This window comes from Panthera tigris, chromosome D2 (genome assembly GCF_018350195.1).
Source record: "Panthera tigris isolate Pti1 chromosome D2, P.tigris_Pti1_mat1.1, whole genome shotgun sequence".
Lineage (NCBI taxonomy): Eukaryota > Metazoa > Chordata > Mammalia > Carnivora > Felidae > Panthera > Panthera tigris.
Window position 1 is genome coordinate 52,700,324 of NC_056670.1, and position 27,984 is coordinate 52,728,307.

The 27,984-nt window shown below is 44.7% G+C and overlaps 1 protein-coding gene and 1 long non-coding RNA gene across 2 annotated transcripts in view; one reads left to right on the forward strand and one right to left on the reverse strand.

Annotated features, from left to right (window-relative positions):
• Positions 1 to 10,133: 10,133 nt before the first annotated feature.
• On the forward strand, positions 10,134 to 18,899 carry LOC122232121. The gene is made up of 4 exons (XR_006209481.1): positions 10,134 to 10,168; positions 12,133 to 12,525; positions 17,032 to 17,180; positions 18,848 to 18,899. It is a non-coding gene; the product is annotated as an uncharacterized LOC122232121 (long non-coding RNA).
• Positions 10,370 to 27,984, reverse strand: part of MYOF (myoferlin) — a 162,239-nt gene continuing 144,624 nt past the window's right edge. The window contains 11 exon segments of the mRNA XM_007080098.3: positions 10,370 to 10,935; positions 12,340 to 12,487; positions 12,867 to 12,976; positions 14,832 to 15,022; positions 16,137 to 16,236; positions 18,714 to 18,855; positions 22,567 to 22,662; positions 22,739 to 22,827; positions 24,944 to 25,083; positions 27,076 to 27,224; positions 27,786 to 27,956. Of these exon segments, the coding sequence (XP_007080160.2) occupies positions 10,897 to 10,935; positions 12,340 to 12,487; positions 12,867 to 12,976; positions 14,832 to 15,022; positions 16,137 to 16,236; positions 18,714 to 18,855; positions 22,567 to 22,662; positions 22,739 to 22,827; positions 24,944 to 25,083; positions 27,076 to 27,224; positions 27,786 to 27,956 (1,375 nt within the window). The 3' untranslated portion in view covers positions 10,370 to 10,896.

Below are 27,984 nucleotides of genomic sequence, written 5' to 3' on the forward strand. Positions count from 1 at the left end.
AAATACCATTTTAAAAAGGGGGAGAAAGCAAACTATAAAAGTAGAGACTTGTGAAGGCAAGGGCAGGGAAGTTCTGGGTGTGGGAACCTAATTTTGTAGCTTAAAAAAAGACCAGAAGGAAGTATTATAAAATATTAACAGTAGTAAATTTTCATTTTCATGTTTTGTGTGTGTGTGTGTTTTTCAGAAGCTCCTGTAATGAATATGAATTAATTTAAAATCATAAAGGCAATAAGGAAAAAAAGAGAGAGTGACTAGGGGGCGTGTTTGGGCCTTCTAGGCTGCAGGTGTAAGGGGAGAATCGCCGCTCAGATTTCCCCTGTCTGTAGCCTCCCTCACAGTGTCTCCCTCCAGGGCTGACATGAGCTCGCATCCAGGGTCCTCACTAACTCGCTGCGAGCCAGTGGGAGCCGGAGTGGACACTCACCGAGGGCACACGTGTGATGAGGAAGGTCAACTGGTTTTCCTCTGAAAGCCCTTGTCTCAGTCCCTGAGACAAATGTGGTGTAGGATTGACAGATGTAATGGGATGAACATTACAGTAAAAATGTGGCCCTGTGGGGAGAAAGACAGTCATGAAATGGTTTCATTCAGTCCTTAAGGTTTTGGTCCCCCAGTTAGGTTTTGTTACTATTTCATCTGACCTACGCCCTTCAGTGGGATATCAAGAAATGGAATCCACAGATAGAGTGGCTCTGGAGTCAGATCGTCCAGGTCTCAGTCCTGACTCCACCACTGCATTGCTTAGCGATCTTGGGCCAGTTCCTTAACCTCTCTGAACCTTACTCTTATGTAAAAGGGGAACAATGTATCATCTGCCCAATCCAGTCGTTGCCGAGATTAAACAGGAGAATCCGCACACAGTAGACAGGTGCTGTGGCTTGTCTGTGGCTCTCCCCGTCCTGCCCATCCCCACTCAGTTCCATTCCCCGCCCTTGCCCTGTGCTCCTCTCCATGCGAGGGGCCAAACGAGGCAAACTCTGTTTGTCAAGTTACAGCTGGCCCGTGGGAGGCCTTGCCGGGAGACTGAGGACAGGAGGCAGGAAGAGATGAGGCACTTGCCCCTGTCCTGCTCTGCTTTGGGCAACGTGGCTGGCCGTGCCCGCATCGCCCCCGAGGTCCCTGTCCCCCCAGGGCAGCCCACCGCCTCCTCCGCCCCTCACTTCCTGGCAGAGGTACATCTCCTGAACTCCCTATGTGCACTCTGTTTCCTGTCTGGACTCCGCCACTCTTCTGACCTTCGCTCTACCTGCGGTTTTGAATGACCACGATAAACAACTTTTACAAGACTTACTGTGTGTTTGTTCACAGATCAACTCTGCAAAAAGCCGTTCCTCATATTTAACCTCAGGGGACAATCATTTTGGGAGAAGAAGCAACTTTTAAATTTTCTGAAAAATCACATAGTGGCTCCAAAAGAATATGTCTATACGAAGTATGTAACATAAAGAATAATGATTCAAAAGGGGCGCCTGGGTGGCTCAATCGGTTAAGCATCTGACTTCAGCTCAGGTCATGATCTCATTGTGGGTGAGTTTGAACCCCGTGTCTGGCTCTGTGCTGACAGCTCAGAGCCTGGAGCCTGCTTCAGATTCTGTGTCTCCCTCCCTCTCTGTCTCTCTCTCTCTGTCTCAAAAAACAGAAAAAAAAAGAAAAAAAAGAATAATGCTTCAATGGACAGACATCCGTGTATCCGCTGCCCAGTTCAAAGAAACATTTACCATTATCTTTGGACCCGTCAGTGAACCCCTCCCTGGTTTGGTCTCCTCCTCCCGTCCCCAAAGATCTCCATCTCCCCAGGCCGTCAACCCTTTGCTTTGTCTTAGCAGATCTACCGTGTGGCTACCGGAGAAACATGTTTTTAAATTGTATATAAAAGAAAGAATGTTGCAGGTATTCTTCTCTGACTTGTTCTTCTACTCAACATTGTTACTAAGCATTTCGTGTGCGGCTGTGATTCATTCCCAATCCATTCACTCGGGGCTTTGCAGCATTCTGCTACAGAACTACACCTCACTGTATTAGGCAACTACTATTAATGGGCATGGGGGTCTCTCCAGGGTCCTGCTCTTTCAAATATTCTTCCGTCTGTCTGCAGGTGCCTGAGCGTCGACATTTCTCTAGGATACAAACTGAGGCATGGAGTCTCTGGGTCACGGAGCAGGGAATGCCACTGTTAGCAGATAATGCCACATTGTCTTCTACAGTGGTTTTGCCAATTTATACTCCCACCAGCTGTGTCAAAATATACGTTGTTCAATCCCTCATGAATCTTTGATGTCAGACTTTCGAATTTTTGCCCATCTGGGGAGTGGGAAAGGACACCTCATTGTGGCTTTACCTTGTATTTTCCTTCTTACTAATGACAGTAAGCTTCTTTCCATATTGGCTGTTCACATGTTCTTTTCCGAGAGGAGTGTGTTTGAAAAAGCAGCTAACTGTACTTTCCTGGAACCTTGGTGTTGTGGCTGACTTGGGCAGCTGGGGAGAGTGAGGAGGGTCCAGGAGGGAGGGAGGCCCTGAGTGGACAGGGCAGGGGCATGGCTGTGTTGGGGGATACAGGCTGAGAGAGCTACCCAGCCTGGGGACTTCCAGTTGATTCTTTTTTTTTCTTCCCACTGTGAAGTATTGACAATTACAATTTGCTAAGAAAAGCTCAAAACATTTTCTTAATATTAATTTTGCTAATTTTTAAATGCGGACACCCAGAAGTGGACTTGCTATATCATATGGTAATTCTCTCTAATTTGGTGGAGGGAACGGTCCTAGTCTCTTAGCGGTTTTACCTGTTTTCTGTACTTCGGATATGCAGTTAGAACTCAGAAGGAAATCAGCATCGTTTGGGATAGCGGCAACTCACATCCTTTCTCCAATTACATTTTTCAAAAGCAGACCATGGATGAAGCGCTTGGGCCCATATCTCTTTGGCTCTTCTTGTCCTGTGGTAATGACCATGATCGGTGATCCTTGCGATACTAACTAAAATACATTGCATGCTTACTTTGTTCCTAACACTCTTCTAAACACTTCTGCGTATATTTGTAATAATTTTATCTTCGTAATCGTTCTGCAAGGATTATTGTCCCAATTTTCCAGGTGAGGAAACCAAGCCACAGAGAAGTGGAACCGTAAACAGTGCCAGGACAGACAGGCTCATTTCATTCACCATTGACTTTCACAAACAAGGGAAAGGAGGCCGACGAGGACATGTCCAAAGTCACAGCGTTGTGCCGTGACCGACCGGGTGAGCTCACAGGCTTCCAGACGTCTGCAACCCCTTGGCCCCATGTTCTCGAAGACAGGATTCCACCCGTTCATTTTGTTTATCCTGTCGACCCAAGTGAAGCCTCTTCTGAGAGGCTGCCGTGCCGCATCAGGATCCAGCTGGATATTCCCGGTCCTCTCCCTGATCATTACTGGGGCAGGACTGAGCTGAAATATGACGGGGAGAGGATTACGGGTTTGGCTCTCAGATTTTGTGAAAACATACGGAAGTAGCACATTAATATTAGTCAAGGGCTGAATGGGCCTTTTTAAGGAGTCGAGATAAACTCTGGCAAAATCAGGTTGCCCTGAGAAGTATTCAATTTACCGTGGAGTCGCCCAAAAAAATTATAATTTTTCTTTCCTGTTAAGTTTATTTAGATAGTAAAAATCTGGAGTCTGTATCTCCTACGAAGCTGAACCCCTGAAGTTATGAGTTTGACCATACATATGGCAGGCCTGTGTTTTTCATTACATTCCCTTACTCGTCAGGTCTCACAGTTAGTCTGTGCTACACGTTTCTCTTGTGTTTTTCTTGAACTTCATGAACTCTGGCATTTCATTTCGGGGATGTATATCCAAGGGAAAAGCAGCCTTCCTTTGATCTTCCTTGGGACACCATTATGTTTAACCTAAGAAAGATTAGGGAGTTGCCATTCAACGCTAAACAAACACAAAACTCGGCTGCAAAGATGGGGGGTGCTTAATCTATTTACAACATCGACTCCATTATGAACTAATTCCATAGCAAGCAGACTCTGAAAAGCATTCTTTGGAACGGGATTTTCATCTGCTTGAGGAGCCTACGTGCATGTGGTCCCGAGTCCTGAACGTATTGGCCGCACAAAGAAATCTATTTAGCATGAAATATTTAAACTGTAGAGGGTTTTTAAACTTTGAAATCCTTGTCAGTGCTGGTTCCCCATATGGCTGTCAGGTTGTACTTTCTCTGAACTGAACAGCAGTTTCTGGAAAGCACCCTTGCCTTCTCCTTGTATTTGTAATAACATCTGCTCAACAGTGGTGAAACAAGTCAGCTCCAGTCTTTGGACAAACAATCCTCTGAGCTGGGGTGAACTCAGAGGGGCAGAGAACTGCCACTTGGCCACAGCAGCTGGAAAACCAGACTGCTCAGCTCCCCTCCATTCCCTTGCCAAAATGGGCTCCAGAATTCAGCCCACCTTTTAAATAGCTCTTTAAAGCAACATGCAGGTCTAATTGTGACATATATATATATATATATATATATATATATATATATATATATATATATATATATATATGTATTTTTCCCCCGTCACCCTACAATGAGAAAGGAGGAACAAAACCAAAATCAAGTGTTAGCCTGTCAGGATTTTCAGTTCCCTGTCAACCCCAAGACATTGATGGAGATTTATTTTCCTAATGAAGGTTCCAACGGTAATGGTGGCACTTGCTAGAATCAGTTAGGACTAAGTGGTATTTAATTCACAGCGAAGCGACAATCTGACTGGACTGTGATTAGTTCCAGCTTTTAGCTATCATTTATAGGTCACCAGGCGGCTAACAACCTCAAATGAGGGACCATTATCTTTTGACAAGATGAAGCATTTTCGGGGGGGGGGGGATGGGAGGAGGGGGCAGGGTGTTACCCAGAAAGCCAGCTTAATACTCTCTCTGGGAATTATTTCATTCCTAATGGAGCTTCACAGCCACTTACTCAAAGGAACCACGCTAGTGCATTCCGGTTGCTCAAGGCAAAGGAGGAAAAGACTTTCCTTCTAGCCGTTCACTTATCCACTCAGCAACTACAGGCAAACCTTGTCTTACTGAATGTCACTTGATTGCCCTTCACAAGGTATTGCGTTTTGCACAAATTGAAGGTTTGTTGCAGTCCCATATCGAACATGTCTATTGGCACCGTTTTTCCAGCCGCCTCTGCTCACTTTGTGTCTCTGCACCACATTTTGCTAATTTAAAACAATTTCACTTTTATTATTCTATTTTTGATGGTGATCTGTGATCAGCGCTCTTTGATGTCACTATGATAACTGTTTTGGGGGCGCCATGAACTGCGCCCATGTGGGACAGCAAACTTAATCAGTAAACGTGTGTGTTCTGACTACTCTACCGACTGGCTGTTCCCCCATCTCTCGCCCTCTCTCAGGCTTCCCTGTTCCCTGAGACACAACAATAATTTCAATTCCCTGAAGTTAGGCCAACTAATACCCCTATAGTTGCCTCCAAGTGAAAGGAAGAATGGCATGTCTCTCCTTTTAAATCAGCAGCAGAAATGGTGACGCACAGTGTGGAAGACCTGTTAAAAGCTGAGAGGGGCCAGAGGCTGGAGCCAGCTAGCCAAGTTGCAAATGCAAAGGAAAAGTTCTTGAAATTAAAAGTGCTACTCCAGTGAACACACGAAGGATAAGAAAGCAGAACAGCCTCATTGCTGATACGGAGAAAGGCCTAGCGGTCTGGATAGAAGATCCAACCAGCCACAACATTCCCTTAAGCTAAAGCCTAATCTGGAGCAAGGCCCTAACTTTCTTCAGTAAAGGCTGAGGGAGGTGAGGAAGCTGCAGAAGAAACATTTGAGGCCGGGTTGGCTCATGGCGTTTAAGCGAAGAAGCCGTCTCCGTAACATAAAAGTGAAGCAGCGAGTGCTGATGTAGAAGCTGCAGCAGGTTATCCTGAAGATCTAGCTAAGGTAATTCGTGAAGGGGGCCATGCTAAATGACAGATTTGTCCATATACCAGAAACAGTCTTCTATTGGAAGAAGACGCCACTTAGGACTTTCCTAGTTACAGAGGTCAGTGCCTGGCTTCAAAGCTTCAAAGGAGAAGCTGACCCTCTTGTTAGGGGCTAACGCGGCTGGTGACTTTCAGTTGAAGCCACTGCCCATTTACTATACCCAAACTCGTAGAGCTCTTAAGAATTACGCTGAATTTACCTGTGCTCTATAAATGGAGCAACAAAGATGTTCGGTCAAGAACATCTGTTCACAACAGGGTTTACTGAATGGTTTATGTCTACTGTGGAGACCTACTGCTCAGGAAAAAGATCCCTTCAAAAATATCACTGCTCACTGACAGCACCCCTGATCACCCAACAGCTCTGATGGAGATGCATGAGACTAATGCTGTTTTCATAGCTGCTAACGCTACATCTATTCCGCAGCCCATAAATCCAGGAGTCATTTCTGACTCTCCATTCTTATTATTTAGGTAATACATTTGTAAGGCTGTGGCTGCCACTGATAGTGATTTCTCTGATGGATCTGGGCAAAATAAATTGAAAAATTTCCAGAAAGAATTCACCATTCTAGATGCCATTAAGAATACTTGTGATTCATGGGGAGAGGTCAAGATTGCAACATTCACAGGCGTTTGGAAGAAGTTGACTCCAGCACCCAGGGATGACTTTGAGGGGCTCAGGACTGGCGTGGAGGAAGTAACTGCCGACGTGGCGGAAAGAGCGAGAGAACCGGAATCTGAAGTGGAGCCTGAAGCTGGGACTGAATGGCTGCGATCTCATGATGAGACTGTCTTGGATGAGAAGTTGCTTTTTAGGAATGAGCAAAGAGAGCGATTTCTTGAGGTGGTATCTACCGGTGAAGATGCTGTGAAGATTGTTTACATGACGACAAAAGATTTAGACTGTTGCATAAACTTGGTGATAAGGCAAAGGCAGAATGTGAGAGGACTGACTTCAGTTTTAACAGAAGTTCTGCTGTGGGTAAAAGGCTATCAAACGCATCGCATGCTACAGAGAAATCGTTCATGAAAGGAAGAGCACATCAATGCAGCAAACTTCGTTGTTGTCTTAATTTAAGAAAGTGCCACAGCCACCCAGCCTTCAGCAACCACCACCCTGATCAGTCAGTGGCCACCAACATAGAGGCAAGAGCCTCCACCAGCAAGAAGATTAGGATTCTGAAAGGTCAGGTGACGGTTAGGATTTTTTTACCAAAGTTTAAAAAAAAAAAATTTTTTTTTTAACGTTTATTTATTTTTGAGACAGAGACAGAACATGAACGGGGGAGGGTCAGAGAGAGGGAGACACAGAATCTGAAACAGGCTCCACGCTCTGAGCTGTCAGCACAGAGCCCGACGCGGCGCTCAAACTCACGGGCCGCGAGACCATGACCTGAGCTGAAGTCGGCCGCTTAACTGACTGAGCCACCCAGGCACCCCACCAAAGTTTTTTTTTTTTTAATTAAGGTATGTACATTATTTTTTTAGACATAATGCTACTGCACATTTAATACACTGCAATATGGTGGAAACTTCACTTTTATATGCACTGGGAAACCAACAAAAGTCATTTGACTCGCTTTATTGCTACATTCACCAAACCTGCAATATCTCTGAGGTATGCCTGTATTCCTTGAGTGAGGCACTGTGGGAGAACATATTGGTGGGGTTCCCTGGAAGGAAAGCTAATATTCAACCTGCACGTATTGGTATGGTGGTTCTAGGCTTTTACTAGCCATTCTCCATTGTGATGGGGTAAAGCACCTGTTCTGATTGGCTGGTGTCAATGCCATACTGATTGTTAAATGTTCAAAATAACAACCTTGCCTGGAACAGTGGTCTTCTTTGGAGCCTATTTTTTTTTTCCTCCAAGACAATTCCATTTTAAATACATTGTATCCTTTACATCATTAGAGTGTCTCCTAAATTAGATGAAAGCTGTTGACCTTCTTTCTGTTCATTATAAGCAAGATGATGTGACATTGTAAGAAAGTAGCAGTTTGGGTGTGGGTACAGTATAACTCCAAAGGGTTAGGAGGCTAGCCCGTGACTGTTCATGACAGCTGTGATGACACCTGTCAACCCCATAACAGGGAGGGCCCATTGGTAGCCAGATGGGAGCAGAAACCACTGGAAGAACGCAGGTGTCCCTGCCATCACCCACACAACACTTCTACAAAACCACCCGAATTGGTGAGAGCTGACTTGTTTTCCTACCTCCCAACCTTGAGACCCCTACTTCCTTCTTTCTCGGCCTTGAGGAGGTAGCAGATAGTCTTAGATCTTGCTTTTCTCCTATTTGGTGAGTCTTAGAAGGAAAACAGTCGGCTTTTATCTGCTTTTGGGACTAGAACATCAGATTTTTACCCATCTGATGTAATACCGAACGTCCGTGCATCGAGTGCCTACCAGGCCTCAGATATTGTAAAGGTACTTGACACACAGGATTTCATTTAGCCCTCACCTTAATCCAGTGAGGCAGGCACTATTGTTCCCAGGTTGCAGAGGAGTCTGAGGCATGACCAAGGATACAAATCCAGGCCTGCTGCTTCATGGCACCCTCTGTCCTAAAGGAGCTTACAGTTGGTTGTGAAAACGAGCCACACCTATAGAGCTATAAGGTGAAACAAAGTACGGCAATATTTGTCAAAGCTTGATCCCTTAGTTTTAGGTAAAAAAATTGTTATGAACCTCCAATGTTGATTTACTTTTATAAATGACTTAAATATGCCCAAATCTAAATCTCGCGTAAACTCCTTATACTGCTAATATTTTGATGCCTCTCCTTATAGACACACATGTATTTGGGGGCTTATTTTATATTTGTATTATGATTTTTTTTTGTTTCTCACATATCAGCATTTTCCTATGTCAGTAACAAAATTTTAAAAGTTGATATGTTTTCATTTGTGCACCAATATAGGGATTGCACCATATATTCAACCATTCCCCTATAGTTGGGCATTTAGGTTTCTGATTTGTGCCATTAGAAAGCCCACTGTGATGTGCCATTTTTGTACATGAACCTTTGGCTGTCTTTCTCATTATTTCCTTGGAGTTAATACTCAGGAGTGAAATTACCGGGTCAAAGGGCACAAACATTTTTAAGGCTTTTAAACATATCTCCAGGAAGGTTGTACTAATATGTTTGCATCTGATATTGAAGGATCACTTTGAGGCCTAGGAGGCGTAAGAAGTAAGTGGCATTTGAACAAGAACTTCAAGGGTGGGCACAGCTCCACCAGTGCAGGTGGGTGGAGGCGTTTCGGGGGGGAGATACCATCGCCAGACTCAAGGGACAGAATACAAGGCGCCTGGGGGAAGGGTGAACATTCTGATTTAGTTAGTGCTCTGTCAGCCATTTTATGTATTGAGCACACTAGAATGTTAAAATTCTGAGAACATAAAATGCTCAAAATATGAAACAACTCGGCAATAATGTTAAGATAGTCACCACTGTGGTATAATGTTGTCTAAATGTGCAAAAGCATCACCATTATTGTACCATTTCTTGCTCCCCTTGGCTCTGTGTTTCGAATAGAACTATCTGACGATGTCACTGTGGTCTCAAATATTATCAGGACAATGTTCTAGAAGGCACGCTGTGTTTGGTGTTGGCATGGGGCCACACTGGGTCGCTACTGTCATTCATCACCTGACCATTCAGCCCTGTGCTCCCCTTGATAGCCTTCCCACGGTGGTATCATGTTGTGGTTAAGAGAAGTGAAGAAGAAAAGAAACCCAGACTGCCTGGGTTCCAATTCCAGCTCTACCATTGATTGTTAGTGTGGCCTTAGGCAAAGTACTTAACCTTTGTGCCTCAATTTCTTCCACTGTAAAATGGAGTTGATGTTATCTACCTTTATAGATTATCTGGAGGATTAAATGAGTTAATAAACATAAAGCATGTGAAACAATGCTGTGCACAGAGTGAGGACTTCTTTTTTTAATTTAAAATATTTTTTTATGTTTTATCTATTTTTGAGGGCAATAGAGACAGAGCATGAGCAAGGGAGGAGCAGAGAGAGAGGGAGACACAGAATCCGAAGCAGTCTCCAGGCTCCGAGCTGTCAGCACAGAGCCCGACGCGGGGCTCGAACTCACGAACCGTGAGATCATGACATGCCAAAGTCGGACACGTAACCGACTAAGCCACCGAGGCGCCCCCAGAGTGAGTACTTCTGATAACTGTTAGCTTTTGTGATTTATTATATTAGCCTCAGTTTGGCCCACTGGCTAGGATTTGGCAGCACACATATATAAAAGGTTTACAGGCAAGTGGGATGCTGTGGCCTTCCATCTGCTGAGACCCAGAGGACTGGAAACTGTGTCCTTCCCAACTCAGCCCACAGCTACAATAAACAGCTATGTGTCAAAGGTGAAATGTTTTTATTTGAGTCCATCACAGGGGTTGAATAGAGTCTCATGACATTCATCCGTATAAAATATCGTAACAATGGCTGCAGGCATAAATAAGAATTACTCTAGCTATGCTAAATATTTTATAACGCAGAGTCCTTTTTGTTGATTACAAATAAGCATATGAAGTTAAGGTGCAGAAATTTTTCCACTTTGATTTCAGCAGTTTCTAAAAATTGAATTATAAAATTAAGGACACGTAAAAATGATGCTTTTTTAAATGGAACCAGCCACCTTGAAAAATATCCTGAAAAACATGGTTAAAACTTTTTAATACTTCACAAGATAAGAAAATAAAAATGTTGCTTGTTGGCCTGACTTTCCAGGACCTAGACCCTCCGGGAACTGATGGCCTCGGTGAAGTAATGTGACAAGTCACGGTGATGTTGTCTCAGACACAAAATCACTCTTGGTTTTGGTCCGTAACAGAGACAGGATTCCCTCATTGCTGGATGACTTGAAAAGAAGCCTTTGCTTTCATTATGCATTTGGCCTCACAATCTTCATTGACAAATAGTTCTGAAAAGGAAACAAAAATGTTAAAAAATGTATATATTTTAAGTCAGGGCTTCTCAACATTGGCACTACCAACATTTAGAACTCCGTGATTCTTTATTGCTGGGGACTGTCCTGTGCATCGCAAGATGTGCAGCTTTCCTGGCCTCTGTCTGCCTGATGCCAGGGGCACGCGGGCACCCCTAGGTGTGACAACCAAAATGCCTCCAGACATTGCCAAACATCCTCCTGAGGGCAAAATTGCCCCCAGTTGGGAACCACTTGTTTAAGTCAATAAAATCTAAATCAGTAAAAATAACTGAGGAGTTTTTTTTAAATGGTCAAGACAGATTGGACTACTTATAACTAGAAAATAGTGTGTGTGCATTAACAAACAGAAGGTATTATACTGGGAAAAAATAGAGACTTAAAATCTCTGCTGTTGGGGTTGCGACTATGCCACCCTACACAAAAACTGGTGTATTATTACTAATATGAATCGAAGTAAGGGTCTTTAAATGCCTGGACTATCCCTTCTCCACTTGGCAAAATGGGCTTAAATGCCCCCTCCTTGGTGAAACCATCCTCAGCAATGAGGTCCTATGATAATCTGTTCATAGTCCATAATAGCTTGCCTTTCATAGTAATTGACTTGTTCCTATGTCTGCTTGTCCTCAGGCCATGAACTGCTCATGGGCAGAAATCATGCCTTGGTCATCTCGACATCCCAATTCCCAGCCTATAGTAGATGTTCAATAAATTCCTTGAATGAAAGAATGGAGGTACTACTTCTGGGCACACTGGCAAACCTCCCATTTAGACTCCCATTTATGACTGAGGTGGTTAAGGAAAACTTAAGGGACAGGTTATGTGATGCAGGCCTTAAAGAACAAATAAGAAAGTTTCGATAGACACGACACAGGCAAGCGAATAGCATTGGCAAAGGTATCCTGTCAGGTAAGGGCAATACCTGCTGGGGGTTGGGGGAACTAGCTAGTTTGAGTGAAGTTCAAGATTAGTGTAGACCTACAATGAGCCCATACTGGGGGGAATCTGTGAATGCTAGGATAAGGAGTTAGCCTACAGGATGGTTTGGACCAAGGAAGTGTGAAGGCAGGAAGATCAGTCAGAAATGCTGGCTATTGTCCTGGTACATACTGCTAACGGTCTGAGGGGTTTCTCCTAGAATTCTTGAAACCAAAAGTTTTTTCTTCCAACCAGGAAGTTCTGCCTGTAATTATGAAACCCTAAGAATGTCATGCTTATCACAACACGCATTACTGCAAAATTTCCACATGTTGAAGGGCTGCGACACCACAACCACGAAGTAGGTCAGTCTGCTGAAGAGCAACCAAGGCCAGACCCAAGTTAGATGACAGACTGTGATTCACACACAAAACGCCAAGACGAGAGCCCAAGGACTCGCACCGGTAAGGAGTACAGGAGCACGGCCACGAAGAGCAGCAGGATCAGCAGGATCAGCAGGCCGATGATGACCCACTTAAATCGGCGCCACACGATGAACTTCATGGTCTTACACGGGTTGGTGAACCACAGGAAGGAGGTTTCTGGCCGGCTGCATTGCAAAGACATGGTTTTACCTACCCAGTTCAGGTGGGACAGGAATTTTCCCTCAGAACCTAACACAGTTTAGAGAATAATTAATAACATTTATAAAGTCAAGAAAAGATATTATTCCCCTTAGTTGGCTGAGAAAGATTCTTTAACATTTTATAGCCTCCTAAGATGCTGAAGGTACTCTGCACTTTGGTTTTGTGGGAAGGGACAAGGGTTAAAATGAAGCCAGGTCACCAGGCTCTTCCATCCCCCACCCCCATTAAGTACAAAATTAAGACAACAGTGAATCCAGTCCATTAAGCGCATTGGAAGGGGGGCTTTTCAGACTGCAGGTGTTTGGGGATCAGACGTTGTGAAGAACAAAGAGGGCCTCTCACTTTGGTGGGTCCAGCTTGGGGTTCATGTTGGGTTCATCCCGTCCCTTCCCGGCTGGCCTCTCGTCTGCCTCCTTCTCATTGAGGATTTCCAACGTCATCTCCACTTTCCCCTTCAGTAAAGCAGAACAGGTTAAACACATGACATCACGTTTCACAAATATTTTCACTTCAACCCAAGGAGTATTCCCTGAGCAATGATTTTTATTCTTGTAAAACAATCCTTAGATTGCCTTAAATTTTCCTCAAGAGATTTCATCGCATTTCCTCTTCCATGTGTTTCTGAACCGACTCCTTGTGGGAAACTGAGAGGAAAAATTGCTTTCCCTCCCCCCAGCCCCTGCTTTTCATTCTCTGTACCCCGTCATCTAACTCTCTCATAGCCATCTCCTTGCCTTCTCACACACTACCCTTCGTAAATGTATTTGGACCCAGATTAACCTAAATACTGCTGATACCAATATCTGATACTTCTTGAGCATTAACTGTAGGCTCCCAGAGAGTCTGCATGCTTCCTGCTTAACCATGGTAGCCCCACTGCTTGGAGCAGGGCTGACACTTCATGGGTACTCGATGCACACTAGCTGAATATATGAATGAATGAGTGAACGAATGAATGCTGCCTTCGTGTTTATACGGGTTCCTAAGTGATGCACTGGATGCTGTTTAAGCCTTCTACGTGGATGAGCTCATGTAAGGCTCACAGCAACCCTATACAGCAGGTACTGCTATTTCCTTCATGTGCACCCAAGGACACTGAAGCCGAAAGACGTCTAGAAAGTTGCCCACTTTTATGGCCAGGCTCGTAATGGGCTTTCTAGGACCCCAGAACGCCCACTTGGTCACGGCAGCCTAAGAACCCCCAACCCCGGCGCTTGGTTAGGGGGTGGAGCCAAATGACTCCTATGCTAATGAGTCGGACAAAATGAGGTGTCTGCCCGCAGCAAGTTGCTACATCTCTCCAAGCCCGTTTTGGGGGCTTTTGTTTTTGTTTTACTTAGTTCAGCAATATTTTTTATTCTTTTGTTTGATAAAGAAAACTTTTAAAAAATTTTAACTGAAGTATAGTTGACCTATAATATTATATCCAAGCCTGTTTTTTAAATCTACAATTTGGAGATAATGTCTAGAACGAAATGAGATTCTGTGTAAATTACTCTGTAGAAAACAGATAAGTGGTTTCCTGGGCCAGGGGTGGAGGGGATAGTAGGCTGCAAAGGGCACAAAGAAACTTCTGGACCAGTGGGAATGTTCTGGATCCTTGATTCTGGTGGTGGCTTCTTAAGTGTCTATATCAGTCAAAACACATGGAATTGTGCACTCTAAATGGGTGTGGTTGATTTTATGTAAATTATACCTCAAAGTTATTTTTAAAAACAAGATTTGAGCATAAAGCAGTCACTTAGCATGTTGTCTGGCTCATCATCAGTGATCTAAAATGTTAGCTGTTACAAGAATGACAATAATACATGATGAAATAGGTAGTTTTTGGTGACATGGCATGGTAACCCAGACTTCTGCTTCTCTACCACAATCTATCTTGAATTCTCCAAATTGTAAGTTACGGCCTTCTTGTTCAGTGGATGTCAGGGCTCCCTGCTTCTTCCACCTTTTTAAAATTTACTTTTTTTTAAACAAGAGTTTGAGTTTGAAGTGCCCTTTCCTGCACTGAATTGTACTGGAACTCTGGATAAATTAGCCTTCTCAGGGAAGGAGGGTCCTAAAGAAATATGGTGCAACCACTTGGGCTCTCAGCTTTCTACCATTCCAATCCCCCCACTTTCCACGCAACCCCAAACATACACTCACGGCATCTACCACCTTCTCTTGTAATCCCAGTACAAACCATTCCTGTAGCTTAAAGCCCCATCAATGTAACACTTCTTTATCTGGAGTAAGTTGATTGATAGAGGGCAAAGCCTGAATGATGAAAGAAATAAATGACCCCGAACTGGGAAATACTCATACAGCCATCACACGGGAGCCATCTTTATCCGCAAAGCATGGCCACCATCCCTTCATGGACTTCTGCTCAAACAGTGAGGCAGTTTTTGCTTTAAGGGGGTTCATGGCTTTGAGGTCTGGAACCATGTCCAAATTGCATTTCTCTGATGATTTTGCTGGAATGATGGTGTGGTGCAAATCAAGTTCCAGGAAACCTAGCCAAGGAAACAATTAAATCCACATAAGCTTCCACGGATCAGCCGTTGTTCACAAGTGAACATGATGTTCTTGTCGGAGGAGAGGCACACAATGATCTTGAGCAGGTGATGGGTGAGTTAGAGAAAGGGATCCTGGTGGACATTTAAAATTCTTTCCAGATAGGATGGAAAGTGGTAGAGAAATGTCTACCCACCACTCTGCATCTCACAGAGGTTGACACGGTTTATTTCTCAAAGACACAAACATAAACTGAGCTCTTCTACAAGCTCAAAATAATTAAACATTTGAAATTTGCTCATAGTGGTCTCAAGCTGCCCTGAACAGAGGCACTGTGAGTGGTCAGGCTCCTTGTGCTGGTTTAGGAGTCATACCTTGCTGACAGGTGAACACTGAAGCTTTACCTTCAACTCAGTGGGGAGTGTAAATTGTTTGGGGGAAGGGCCAGAGAACCCCAGGGAAGGCAAAAGACTGTATTTAAAGAGGGGGAGGAGAAAACAGAGCTGGCCAACCAGGCAGAAACCTGGGCCTGGGAAAGTAGAAATCAGAAGAGCATTATGTACTGGGGGTGGGGGTGGGGGGCATGTGTGCCAAGAAAGGGAACACATGTACTGGGGGTGGTGGTGGGGGGATTGTTTAGTAAGTGCCTTTAACCACAGAGGAGGATGGACCTGGGGGAAGGAACAATGGCTGATGACATTAGGGAACCTCAGTAATCTTGGAGAGCAGCATGGAGGAGGGAGCCAATTCCAAGGTGCTGAGGAGGTAGAGTGGGTAGTTTGGACGTGGAGGGAGGGGTGTGGGATCCCCTTGTGAAGACAGGATTTGTGTCTTCATGGCAAGACAGGAACTGGTGCAAGAGCCTCCTTAGGGGCCCTTGAGAGTAGATGGGGCCTGCAGAAAAGGGTGACGTTCACTGCACGAAATTCTTGGAGGACCTGGGACAGAAGACAGGCAGCCCACACCACCCAGGGGACATCCAGGCAGTGAGTGTGCCCCAACCCTTAATTACCCACAGTATTGGAGATTTGAATAATTGATTCTAAATTTTAATTGATTTCACTAAATCAAAGTAAAATTTCTTAGAGAAAAGTATCCAAATGTAAGTCCTACCCAAATAGTCATCCAGAGAAAACTTGTCATTATCCCATATCTGAATGATCAGCCTGGGTGGGACCCGAAATTCAGTTTGGTCAATACTCCAGAAATGCTCCTAAAATGACAAGATAAACAGAAAAACCAAATGACACCACTGAACTCTGAAACCTTCCCTTTGGGCCCCTTGAGACCCCAGCATCAGGGCATGGGGCTTTTTTCTCTCCTTTGCATCCCACCTCTAACACCCCTTTCCCTTGCCCTCACCCCTCTACCCCATGGTATGGAGGGCAGCCGGTCTCTCCCAGAAGTCTCAAGGCCACCAGCTGGGTGACAAAAAGGTTGCCCCAGGAAATCCCCAAACAGAAGGTTTCCTGCCTGCCATGTTCCTATCAGCGTGACTTCCTGCTGCCATTCCTGGGGTTTGGGGAGTGATTATTTCTGCTTCCCCACCCCGAGACCACTATGGCCAGCTCGGACTAACAGCCAGGCTGTCCGAAGCCAGCCCACAATATCACCCACTGGGGTGTCACATTTGCTCAGTGACCTTCTTCCCACCCCATGTGGGTATCTGAGCACATCATTTCACATGATGGTGAGGAGACTGGGACCCGGCTTTCTCCCTTTTCTCAGTGTAGGTTTAAAATGTCCTGACATTTTTGGCTTTTGACAATACTGCTGTTTGTTACACGCTGCGGTCAACCAAGACCCCCGGATTCCTCGTTCTAAAGCTGGGTGGAGGGAGGACTGGGTAAGGGTCCTCTAAGTTCTCACCTCTGGTCTCTGCCTCTGCCCAAACAGTATTAGCCAACCACAATAACACCTCCACAGCCTAATCACACCTACGTAATGGGAATCCCCCAGTGATTCATGCATTCGAAGAAAGATGGTTGGATTGTTTCTTGTTTTTCAGATGACATTCCATGAATGTTGCCCTTTGCAGGGCTCAGGGGGCCTGGCTCTGAGGGGCTAGGAAGCTCGTCCTGGCCCCACTGACTGTCCTGTGTGGGGTCAGGCTCCAGGTGACACTCAGGGCGCTGAGGGGTCCAGCAGTAGACGTGGGTAAGTAAGAAAGGCCTGCTTGACCCTAAGTCCCTCCCCTTCTCGCCAGTCTGCCTCACCATCTGGAAGTGTGCAGGATTTGACATCTGGTTGAACCAGGAGGTCTCTAGACAGTGCCCTTTGAAGGCATTTCTCTCACTAGGCACAGAAAAATGCTCCCCACAGTGTCAGCACTGAGCAGGGCCAGCAGAGGGATGGGTCTGGTTATATGGGACAGATGCATTTTGATCAGGTGTGGGGAGAGAAGGTGAGCAGGCAGAACTAGGAAAAGTTTATAGAATGTGGGGGACAGGAATGGGACAGGGGACCCATAAAAGACATCTGTTATTATTGCCTGCCCAGACCTCAGGCCTCCTTTTTGGAGAAAAAAAAAAAAAGCATCCAGATTTTCCTTGGGGACTGTCCTGCAGTTTGGGAAGAACTAACTCCATTCCTAACCCCAGAACCAGTCAGAGCACTGCATCCCCAGGCCACGTTGGTTGGTTCAGGGATGGGAACGTGACCCCAAACAGGCAGAGGCACTGAGGCCCAATTCCAGAACTCTGGTTGGCGCCATTGGGGATTAGTTCTTCTCTTTCTGCTGAGGTTTCTGGGAGGGCAGGAGGTGGCTGGGGCTGCTGGCAGCCATCTTGCCTCCACCAGAGAAGGAGGGCCACAGGAGAGGACAGAGAGAGAGGGGTGGAGAAAGTGAGAACAATTTCTAAAGACATCAGTTCAACTTGGGATCCAGGCATTCCTAAGCCAGCCATCCCTGGACGTTTTAGTAATGTGAACCAATAAATCAGTTTTTTTGGTATAAGCCAGTTTGAGTTGAGTTCTGTAACTAGAGTCTTATCAACCACGAGGGCCCTGAACCCTCAGGGAAGTGCTTCTGAGGGAGGTAAAACAGATGCTGAGTTTTAATACAGAAGGTAAAAGGAAAATTTCACCTACTTAAAATTTTTTTAATGTTTATTTACTTTGAGAGAGACAGCAGAGAGTAAGTGGGGGAGGGGTAGAGAGGGAGACAGAATCTGAAGCAGGCTCCAGGCTCTGAGCTGTCAGCACAGAGCCTTCCACGGGTCCCAAACCCATGAACTGTGAGATCATGACCTGAGCCGAAGTCGGATGCTTAACTGACTGAGCCTCCCAGGCACCCCTAAATTTCACCTACTTTAATATTTCACCTGTTTGGTTAGCGAGTCAAACAGTTCTGTTTATCGTGGGAAGAAATCAGTCTCCCTGTGATATAAAAACACACTTAGGTGGTTGCCTATATTAATACGAGACCCCCGGATCTACCCTTTACTAGATCTTTCACCCTGCTGCCAACATGTTAGGGAAGGACAGTTGTGTTCCGGATACTTCCTAATTGCACAAATAGCTGTCCTAGCTTTGTGAGCCTGGGCAAGTATCTGCACCTCTGTGGGTCCCAGGTTCCCCATCTGTATCACGAGAGAGCCGGACCCATGACCCCTAAGGGGCTGAGCAGCTCCTACATGCCCTGTATCTGTCCATGACACCCACTTCCCACGTGCCTATTTCAGAACTCACTTTTTTAGCAATGATACAGAGTTGTTCAGCTGGCAGGTAGTCAAACGGGAAAACAAATCTCCAGTTAAAATTCCCTTCACCATCCAAGGACCTGTAATGGACATCTGTTTTCTGTTTGTTTTCTTCACTGCCAGGAATCCAGCTGAAAAGCAGAAGCAAACAGACTTAGCTTCACGGGATTGACAGGTAATCTAGCCACAAAACTGTGCAGTGATTAAGGAAGTGAAGGGCAGAAGAAATTAATGCACTTTTCTTGGGCGGGTTCCAGTTATCTGCGGAGCTGGGGGTGATTTATTAAGGGGAGGCGCTCTGTTGCATCCAACACAGGTTGTAGCCAAATAAAATATAATTCCCCTAAAACCAAAAGCAGGAAACCCTTTAGACTTCAGTTAACAGGGATAAGGTGACATTTTCTGGAAAATATCAACAACTTCTATTTTGGGAACCCTGAGGCTTGCTGGCTATGCTGCTGGTCTTTATAACTATAACTCATCAGTGTCTGTCATCACTGCTGATAGGCTTAATGAATATGAGTTAGTTCAAAATTTTAGCATTTCCTCTTCCATATTTCATTTAAGCAAACAAAACAGGCATGACTCAAGTAATCTTACAGCTTCCTTTTTTTATTATTCTTAAATGCACTATGATCACATTAACAAGACTAGCAAGGGAGACGTAAGCCAAGTTATTTCCATCTGCATATCTACGAAAATTCACTTCCATAAACAATTTAACATCTTAACTTTTGACATTGGAAAAGTTTCCTTTGCCTTGTGCCTGGCATGTAGTAGGTCCAGTGAAGGAATAAATGAATGAATGAATAAATGAATGAATGAACACACGAGGGAGGAAACTGTTGTCATATCTGTCGGCTGTTGGGAGGGTGTGTGTTTTAGGAACCATGGGAATGCTGGAGGTTAGCCTGGTAACGGGGTAGAATGCATGGTTCTGCAGGCTGATGGCACCTAGAATCACAGTGGAATCGACTGTGCAGTTTTTAAAAAATACTGATGCCTGGACCCCACAGATAGAGATTCTCAGTAGGAGGCAGGCCTGGCTATGAAATCTGCCACTTCACTTTCTGGGCTTCATCTCCCATCTGTAAAATGTGGTTAACAATCTGTGCTCCCTTCACTTGGTCGACATGGGGACAGAAGGAAAGATCATGGCTTAGAAGGGCCAGAACGGGAAGAGGGATATCCTTAACTGTGTTACGGATCATCTGCTGTGAACCAGTACTAATTAGCATGACTTGTTTTATTCTTCCCAACAATTGCATAACTATCTCCATTTTTACAGATGAGGAAACTGAGGTTCAGAGAGAATAGATAACTTCCACAAGGTCATACGGCCAGCAACAGACAGAATTAAGTCTTAATTAAGAATTATGAAGCCTTTGTTGGTCTGACTCCAAAGTCCAGGCCTGTCACTCTGCCTCAAAGGACCATGGAGACTAGAAGGTCACGTAAGGTCACGTGCTAACATTAGATCCTATTATTAGTAGTGGTATTACTAATATCATTCAACTACAATAGTTGTAGTTTTTGCTAGTTAATTAACTGACTAGCTAGATGAGTTGAAAGATTCCTCTTTTTCACTTTTAAGGTTTTAAATTAACTTGCTGAACAGAGTCCACACTCTTTGGCTGGGATGTCAATGGCTTCGCTTCCTGGTAACATCCTGAAAGTGCTCCTGTCTTCCTTCCCCAGACCGCTTACCCTCTGAAGCTCTTCCCGCTCTTTTTTTTTTCCTGAATCTTTTCACATTTAGTTTTTTTAAAAAAATTTTTTTAACGCTTATTTATTTTTGAGACAGAGAGAGACAGAGCATGAACGAGGGAGGGTCAGAGAGAGAGAGAGACACAGAATCTGAAACAGGCTCCAGGCTCGGAGCTGTCAGCACAGAGGCCCACGCGAGGCTTGATCTCACGGGCCGTGAGATCATGACCTGAGCCGAAGTTGGACGCTTAACCGACGGAGCCACCTAGGTGCCCCTCACATTTAGTTTTAAATAGGAATCTTTTCACATTTTTTACTTTAAAACAAGTTGAACTACTCCATGTATTTGTGTGCATATGCGTATAACTTTGTGTGTAACACCCACATGTGCACGGTGCTAGGCATGCTATTTACACATAATTCATCTTTTCACATATAGTATTTGGATTTGAATTGCAAATAGGACATGGTACTTTTGGTTGTGCTTTTATTCTTTGATTAGAAGAGTTTTCTCTCAGTCCAGTATTACCTGAGTTTGTTTCCGTGATTTGAGAAAACGTAATGCTTATGATAGTCAAATAAATTTGCATATATATAATTAGCTAGGATTAGTTTTCCTTGGGGAATGGTAATAAGTTTCTGAAATGAGAAAGAATAATGAAGAACTTGATGAAACATTCCTTGTTTACAGTGAGCCCAAATGATAGTAATTATGTCTTCAACAAAGTTTTGACTGAGGGCCACTTGGGATCATAAGGGAAACTTTGTTATCACTTTATGAATGCATTAAATTTCAACAAATCTTATCTTTCACATATCAAAGAACCAAGCCTGGTCTATGTGGAATAGTAGTAATACTAGCTAACACTTACACAGTGTGATAGTTCATTTTTTGTGTCAGTGTGACTGGTCACAGGGTGCCCAGACTAAACGTTATTCTGAGTGTGTCTGTGAGGGTGTTTCTGCATGAGGTAGAATCTGAACTGGTGGACTCGGTGAAGTAGATTTCCCTCCCCCGTGTGGGTGGGCCTTGTGCAATCTGTTGAGGGCCTGAAGAGAGCAAAAGGCAGAGGAAGGACTCATCCTGAACTATACCACGGGCTTTGCTGGGTCTCCAGCTTACGGATGGCAGAATCACTTCTTAGCCTCCATTAGCATGTACGCCAATTCCTAATTATAAATCCCTCTCTCTGCCTCCCCCTCCTCCCTCTATACACACACACACTCACTCTCTCTTGCTCTCTACTTGTTCTGTTTCTCTGGAGAACCCTAAGACACCCAGTGTTTACTATCTGCCAGACACTGTCCTAAATGCTTTGAATAACTCAATGTTCTGAATATCCCAGAGCAGTGGGTTCTATCATTATCTGCCTTTTACGATGGGAAACAGTGAGTTTACTAACTTGCCCAGCTGGTAGGAAAAGTACCAGGATTTCAATCCAGGTAGTTTGGCTCCAGAGTCTGGCATTTTAATCATCTATGCCATTCTGTACTCAACATCTTTGATCCAGGGCATAACATGAAACTAACATCAACATGGACTATTTGGAATTGAACGATACGAGTAACAGAATCATGAACAGCTATGACACTTCACATGTTAGATGCAGGCATCCCATAAATGCTGGTAGAATCAATGATTTTTTTGGAAATACGCTAATGTTTCCTCTTTCCCATGGACTTTAGCTGCTGGTAGTAAAATATATACAAAGTGAAATTTAACAAGCCTTACTTGTGTTTCTAGGGCTAGTTACTCAAGGTATCAAAAAGGAATAAAAATGAACTGACTAAAAAGAATGACTAAAGAGCTGACTAAAAGAATGACTAAAAGGAAATAATAAGTCGGCTTAATAAACTTAACCCATTTTCTTAAAAGAGAAATGTAGAACTGTTTTTCAGTTCCTATAGTTTACTAGATTGCTCATAAACAAGATCCACAGAGATTCCTCTTCTCTTTCTGTTCTCTCTCCCTTTGTCCTGCTGGAGTTTCCTGAGCAGACTGCATTAATGGAATAGAAGAACTTCAAATAACCAAGGATCCTAGAATGGACACCTTTCATAATGATGACTCATGAAGGAGAGCATCTGTTTCATTCCTTGAGTCTGTCAGAGACAAACTAGCATGCTAAACTTACCCTTTGACATAGATGTCACTCATTTCCTCTCCTGTGATGCTTTTTTCATCCAGGAGAACATCCTTGGTATTCCAGATGATCACACGCAGGTAGTACCTGAAAGGAGCACATTTTGAAGGTGATTTTGCACCCAGACCCCAGTCCGATAGAGCAGGGTCTCATGGTTACTTACTTTTTGGCTTTCCGGGGGGTGATGTTGAAAGGAGGGCCTGGTGGTCCCAAACTCTTGGGGAAAACATCCACCCACATCTGAAGTTTCCCCTAAATCATTTAAAAATGAAAAGAGAAATTAAGTTATATGATGAGCGGTGAAGCCTATAGCTTTCTTTCATGTCTTCTAGGTGAAACTGTTTCTTTGGACCTGCTAACTATTAGTCCATATGGAAGGCAAAAAGAGTAGAGTAGGAGAGCGAACCAAGATAAATCATCTATCTTCAATGGCATTTAGGGCACCCACTTCCCACTCTCACCAGAAACCTCTGATGACTGCATGCGCCCACTCTATCATCGTCTGAGTGTTCCCTGGTTAATGAAGGGGCTTCATATCACTAACACCTCCCCCCCCACCCCACACATGCTCACATACCCTCTTACAATGACTTAAAGTTGAGTCCCTCACTCAGAACTCTATTCATCACATTGCCTACTTGCTATCAATCCCAGTTTTGTAACATCCAAGGGTTTCTCCACTTACCTCCAGATAGAAAATCAAAATAATGTAAAATGGTATTTAATTTGTTAAAGAAGGACTTGCAACGTGGCACGTTCAGAGTAAAGACCCAAACAACGACAAGAACATTACTGTTCCCCAAAGTTGAGGACTCCCTGCTATTGGCTGGCTAGTGCCCACCACCTGGGAGGAGGCTCGCAAGAAGGGGGAGGCTGAAAGCCCAACTGGTCCTTGTGGTGCCATCTTGGTGAGGTCCCGAGCAGGTCTTCCCCTGCCACAGACCAGGTCCATCTATCTGACTAGAATGTTCTTCCAGATGGGCTAGGGGTGCCATTAACAAACTATATCAACCCCATGAAGCAACTTAAATTTCACAAACTGATTTCAGATGTTTTGTTGACTCTGCCTTCAGACTGGTCTATAAGAAGTTTACCAAGGAAACTAGATTGGCTTCCTAATACGCTATGATCAAAATGACTTAACTGGAACTCTTAAAAAGGATATATTTTCCTACAATCCTGGCTCTCTTCTAACTAACCTCTAGGGTTCAAGGTTCTATAATACATCAAGCATGATGCAGAACATGAGGCATTTGGGTGTCTCCTAAGACCCAGCTATAGTCTGTCCAGTTTGGTAGGTAAAAGGGATTGAGGGAGGGGTGTAGGGGAGATGTGGATTGTAATTTGTAATTACAAATTTGTAATTTCTTAAGACTTTATTTAAGGTGTGGGAGGAGAGAGAAGAGGAGGAATGGGCTCTTTGGGGGAAGGAATAATAAGAAAAGGAAGAAATGAAAATGTAGAACAGAATAAAAGCAAGAAGTGAGTGACAAACTAGTAAGCCCAGGGCACCTGAGGCCACTGTTTATAGATAAGCTCGTCCACAGTTGTGTGGGGTCAACATGATTTGCATCCATTAGATTAATATTTCTTAAAGTGTGATTTCCTGGCCACCTGCATTAGAACCCCTCCAGGTACTTGTTAAAACTCAGATTCCAGCCACCCCAGACCTACTGAATCCAAATCTCTCAGGCACATCCCAGGAGGCTTCCTTGTAACAAGCTTCCACCCGGATCATTCTGTCATTTGCCATGTCTCTCCTGGTTTCTCTGGAAACTGTTCCCCAGCTGCTGGAAACTAATTCTCCCCCATCATTATGCATGTGGTCCTGTGATGAGCCATCTTGTGCACTGAGCCCAGCTTCCTCCCTGGCAATTTGGTCTCAGAGAGTACTGCCTCACCCAAGTAGGGCCAAGTACAGTGCTTCCCCAGACCCCACCTGCTTGGCTGCAGCTGAGTAGTCCAGTGGTGGAGAGTTGGGCCAAGTTGGGGCAACCAATCCTTTCCACATTTGGAAGTAGATTGGGGCTACATTCTAACATGAAAACCTTAGAAACTCTTTACAATATTCCGATTCATAGGAAGGGGATCACAGGAAGTGCACAGAACAACAGAAACTCAGAGAGAGAAACAGGTAAGAGACAGGGAGAGATCCTGAGCCGTAGTCACCCTCCTGTCTGGATTTAGTGAGCTACCTGGAAATTCTGACAATTTATTTCCCCTTTGGGATAAAGCTAATGTGAGTTGCCCTTCTATTTCTTGTGTATCTAAAAGTGTCCGAAAGAGATAAAAGAGGCAAATCTGTGTCAGCTGTTGCCACTGCGTTTGGGATGCGGAGGATGGGTCTTCAGACGGAGCGTTCTTTTACCTGGGAAATGTTCGGCTGGAAGGTGCTATGCAAAGTCCTCGTTTCCACGTGCTCAGGGACCAGTCCCTGAGTCCTGAGGATGTGAAGGGCAAGACGCTCGTCGGGGGCCCCGAGGTGCTGGTGCAGAATTTTGTTGGCCTCTGGAATAGAAAGTGGCATTGAAAACAGTTTCCCTGAGGGGCATGTATCCCTTCCAACCAGACTCTGCAAACTGGACAGGCAGGGCCAGTGTGTGAACTTTTGATTTGTGAAGGAGTCATTGATAGTAATAGCTCTTGACCATGGGCCCTACCCCAACCAGTCTCACACCTGACCTGTGGGCTGCCAACACCACAGGGGCCAGAACATACCAGAATGTGTAAGTAAGAGCAGCCTGTATCTACTTTTCTGGCAGAGGCTCACAGCCAGATTCTGTTTCCCAGCCTCCCTTGCAGTTAGGTGTGGACACACAACCTAGTTTGGCTAGAATGTAACACAGGTAGAAGTGACACGTGTGTCACTTCTAGATGGGGCACAATAAAGCCCTCTCGTGAAAGATACTCTATGTGCGGTTGCCTTTTGGATGCAGAAGAAACAGCAACCTTAGGTGCCCGCGTTGAAGAATGGCAGAGCTGCAAAACGCCAAGGGCTTGTTGCCTATCGGAATACCTGTTGTGAATTTCTGAGAAGTAAACTTCTATTGTGTTAAGCCGCCGACATTTGGAAGTTTAATTGTTATAGCAGCTAGCATTACTGTGGCATTTTAAAAACAGCCCTCAAATTCTCTGACACTTCTCCCATGAGAGGTTGGGTCTATGTCCTCTTCCTTTGAGTCCGGGAGACATATCTGACCACTAAAGTGTGGAGAAAGAATGCTGTGCGACTTCTCAGGCTGGGCATACAAGGCCACGTGACATGTGGTTGGTCCACTTGGGATGCTTGCTTTGAGGGAAGCCATCTGCCCTGGAACGAGCATGAGTATCTAGAGATTGCCCTTCTGGAAAGGCCTGAGTAGGTGCTCTGATCATTAGCCCCAGTCAAGAGCCAGCATCAACTGCCAGCCATGTGTGCGAGCCACCTTGGACATCCAGCTCCGTGGAGCCTGGATGCCTGTTGCCTGGCCCCTTCCCCGACATGTGACAGCAGCCAAGTACATGAGGTACTCAGGTGAGAACTGCCCAGTGGGTGAGCCTGTCCTGACCTGCAAAACTGGGAGCAAAACAAAATGGACATTTTTCAGCTGCTAAGTTTTGGGGTGATTTGTTAGGTAACAATAGTAATTGGAATGATCGTTGTGACTGAGACAATTTTGGGGGAGTTGTTTGATTATCTGGGGGTACTCTTAACTATGAGGCCACGTTGCTTGCCAGTTAATTCCTTATCCCTTTTGCAGAAGTCCTCTTCAAATGGGAAGACAAAGCATAGTTTCTTGCAATGTCAGGAATAAACAGTGCAGGATCAGGAAGGCACCTTCACTCCCGTGTGTCTTTATTCAGCCTTCTCTGGGTATCCTGTGCACCCTTCAAGGCAAGCTCCACTGCCACCCCCTCTGGGAAGCCCTCCCTCCCTGCAACACCGTGAATAATGCCACAGCTCTTATGCTCTATTAAGCTTATTTCAGGCTTTGTCATGGCGCAGCTAGCTGGCTATGTGTCAGGACTGATTGTAGTATAAATTACTGCTGGAGAAAGAGCAAGACCCCAAGCTCAGACGTGAGCCAGATGTGAACTCAGAAGAGTCCTCAAACAAACCCCCTGCATCCCCGAGCCTTCTCAGAGAAGGGCAGGAAGAATGATGGAATAAGCCTGGAAGAGAAATTCTTGCACTACCATCTGAGCACTTTTGAGCTAAATTATGAGCTAATTATGCACTACATAGAAATTAGTTAATTACTAGAACTTTGTGTTCAAAGCTCCAGTGGCTATGACCTAAAAAGGTCAAGTGAAACCTAAGACAGACAAGAAAATGTGTACACTTTGACACTTGACAAGACAGCAAAACCCTGCTATAATGGGGCTTTTGTTAGATAGTCATGTGTGCGGAGTCGCCTGTGGTATAATTAGGGCACTGCTCTGCCCATCCCCCTCCCAAAGCAGACCCAGCAAAGTTGCTATACTTTGTAACCAGCTTACAGCCTATGGTTTTGCACTTACCAAATTCATCCAAACTATAGTCTCGACCTCCATATCTGATTCTACTTCCATCTTCGGAAAGGATGGGTGGTGGGAAACCTTTGAATCTGGCTACATTTTGAAGCAACTGTGTTGGTCTCAACTGATCTCGCCAGGTATTTACTCCAGAACTGTGAATAACAGTCCACACTCAGAGTTATCACGGGGCAGAGAGGTTCTTCTTGGATTCATACACATATACTCCTATTTATTCTTACAGGCGTCCCCATGTAGTGACGGAGCAGGGAATGGGCTCTACCCTTTGGCTTTTGCCTAGAAATCTATTTCAGAGACCTAAAATCCACAATTAGTTTGGCCCCGGCCAGTTAATCCTTTTTTCCCCCCTCAGTTTCCTCCTCCATCAAAATGAGGGGTTTGACTGCAATCACTGTAATCGTAATAGGCAAGCTCATAAACCAGAAAACACAAGCTGTATCTCATTAGATACCATAGAAAACACTTAGGGAAAGAGGGACATCACAAAATTGATCGGGGGGTGGGGTGGGCATTGCCCTGGACTTGGGCAATGCTGTGGCCCTATTCTCCCGAAGATAGTCCAGTTATTAAAAACAGTATATATCTGAGTCAGAGTGGTTCAGTGAAGTCAGGCACAGAAGTAGGGACCCAAGGCTTCCCCAGGTATTGATGTTAGATGGGACAAATTGTCTACTTTTATGGCCAGGACAACTTACACGCAGTATTGTTCAGGTATGCCGCAGTGGGACCCAAACCGGGAAAGGAATCGATTTTCCAGATCGATAATTGTTTCTCCCACCTTTTCGTCACGGGTAAAAGTATCGTAATCGTAGACAGAAATTTTCAGATCTTTTTCTTGAGGTAAGTAGCAGCTGAGCTCATACATTCTAAATAAGCAAATGCAATGTTAGAATC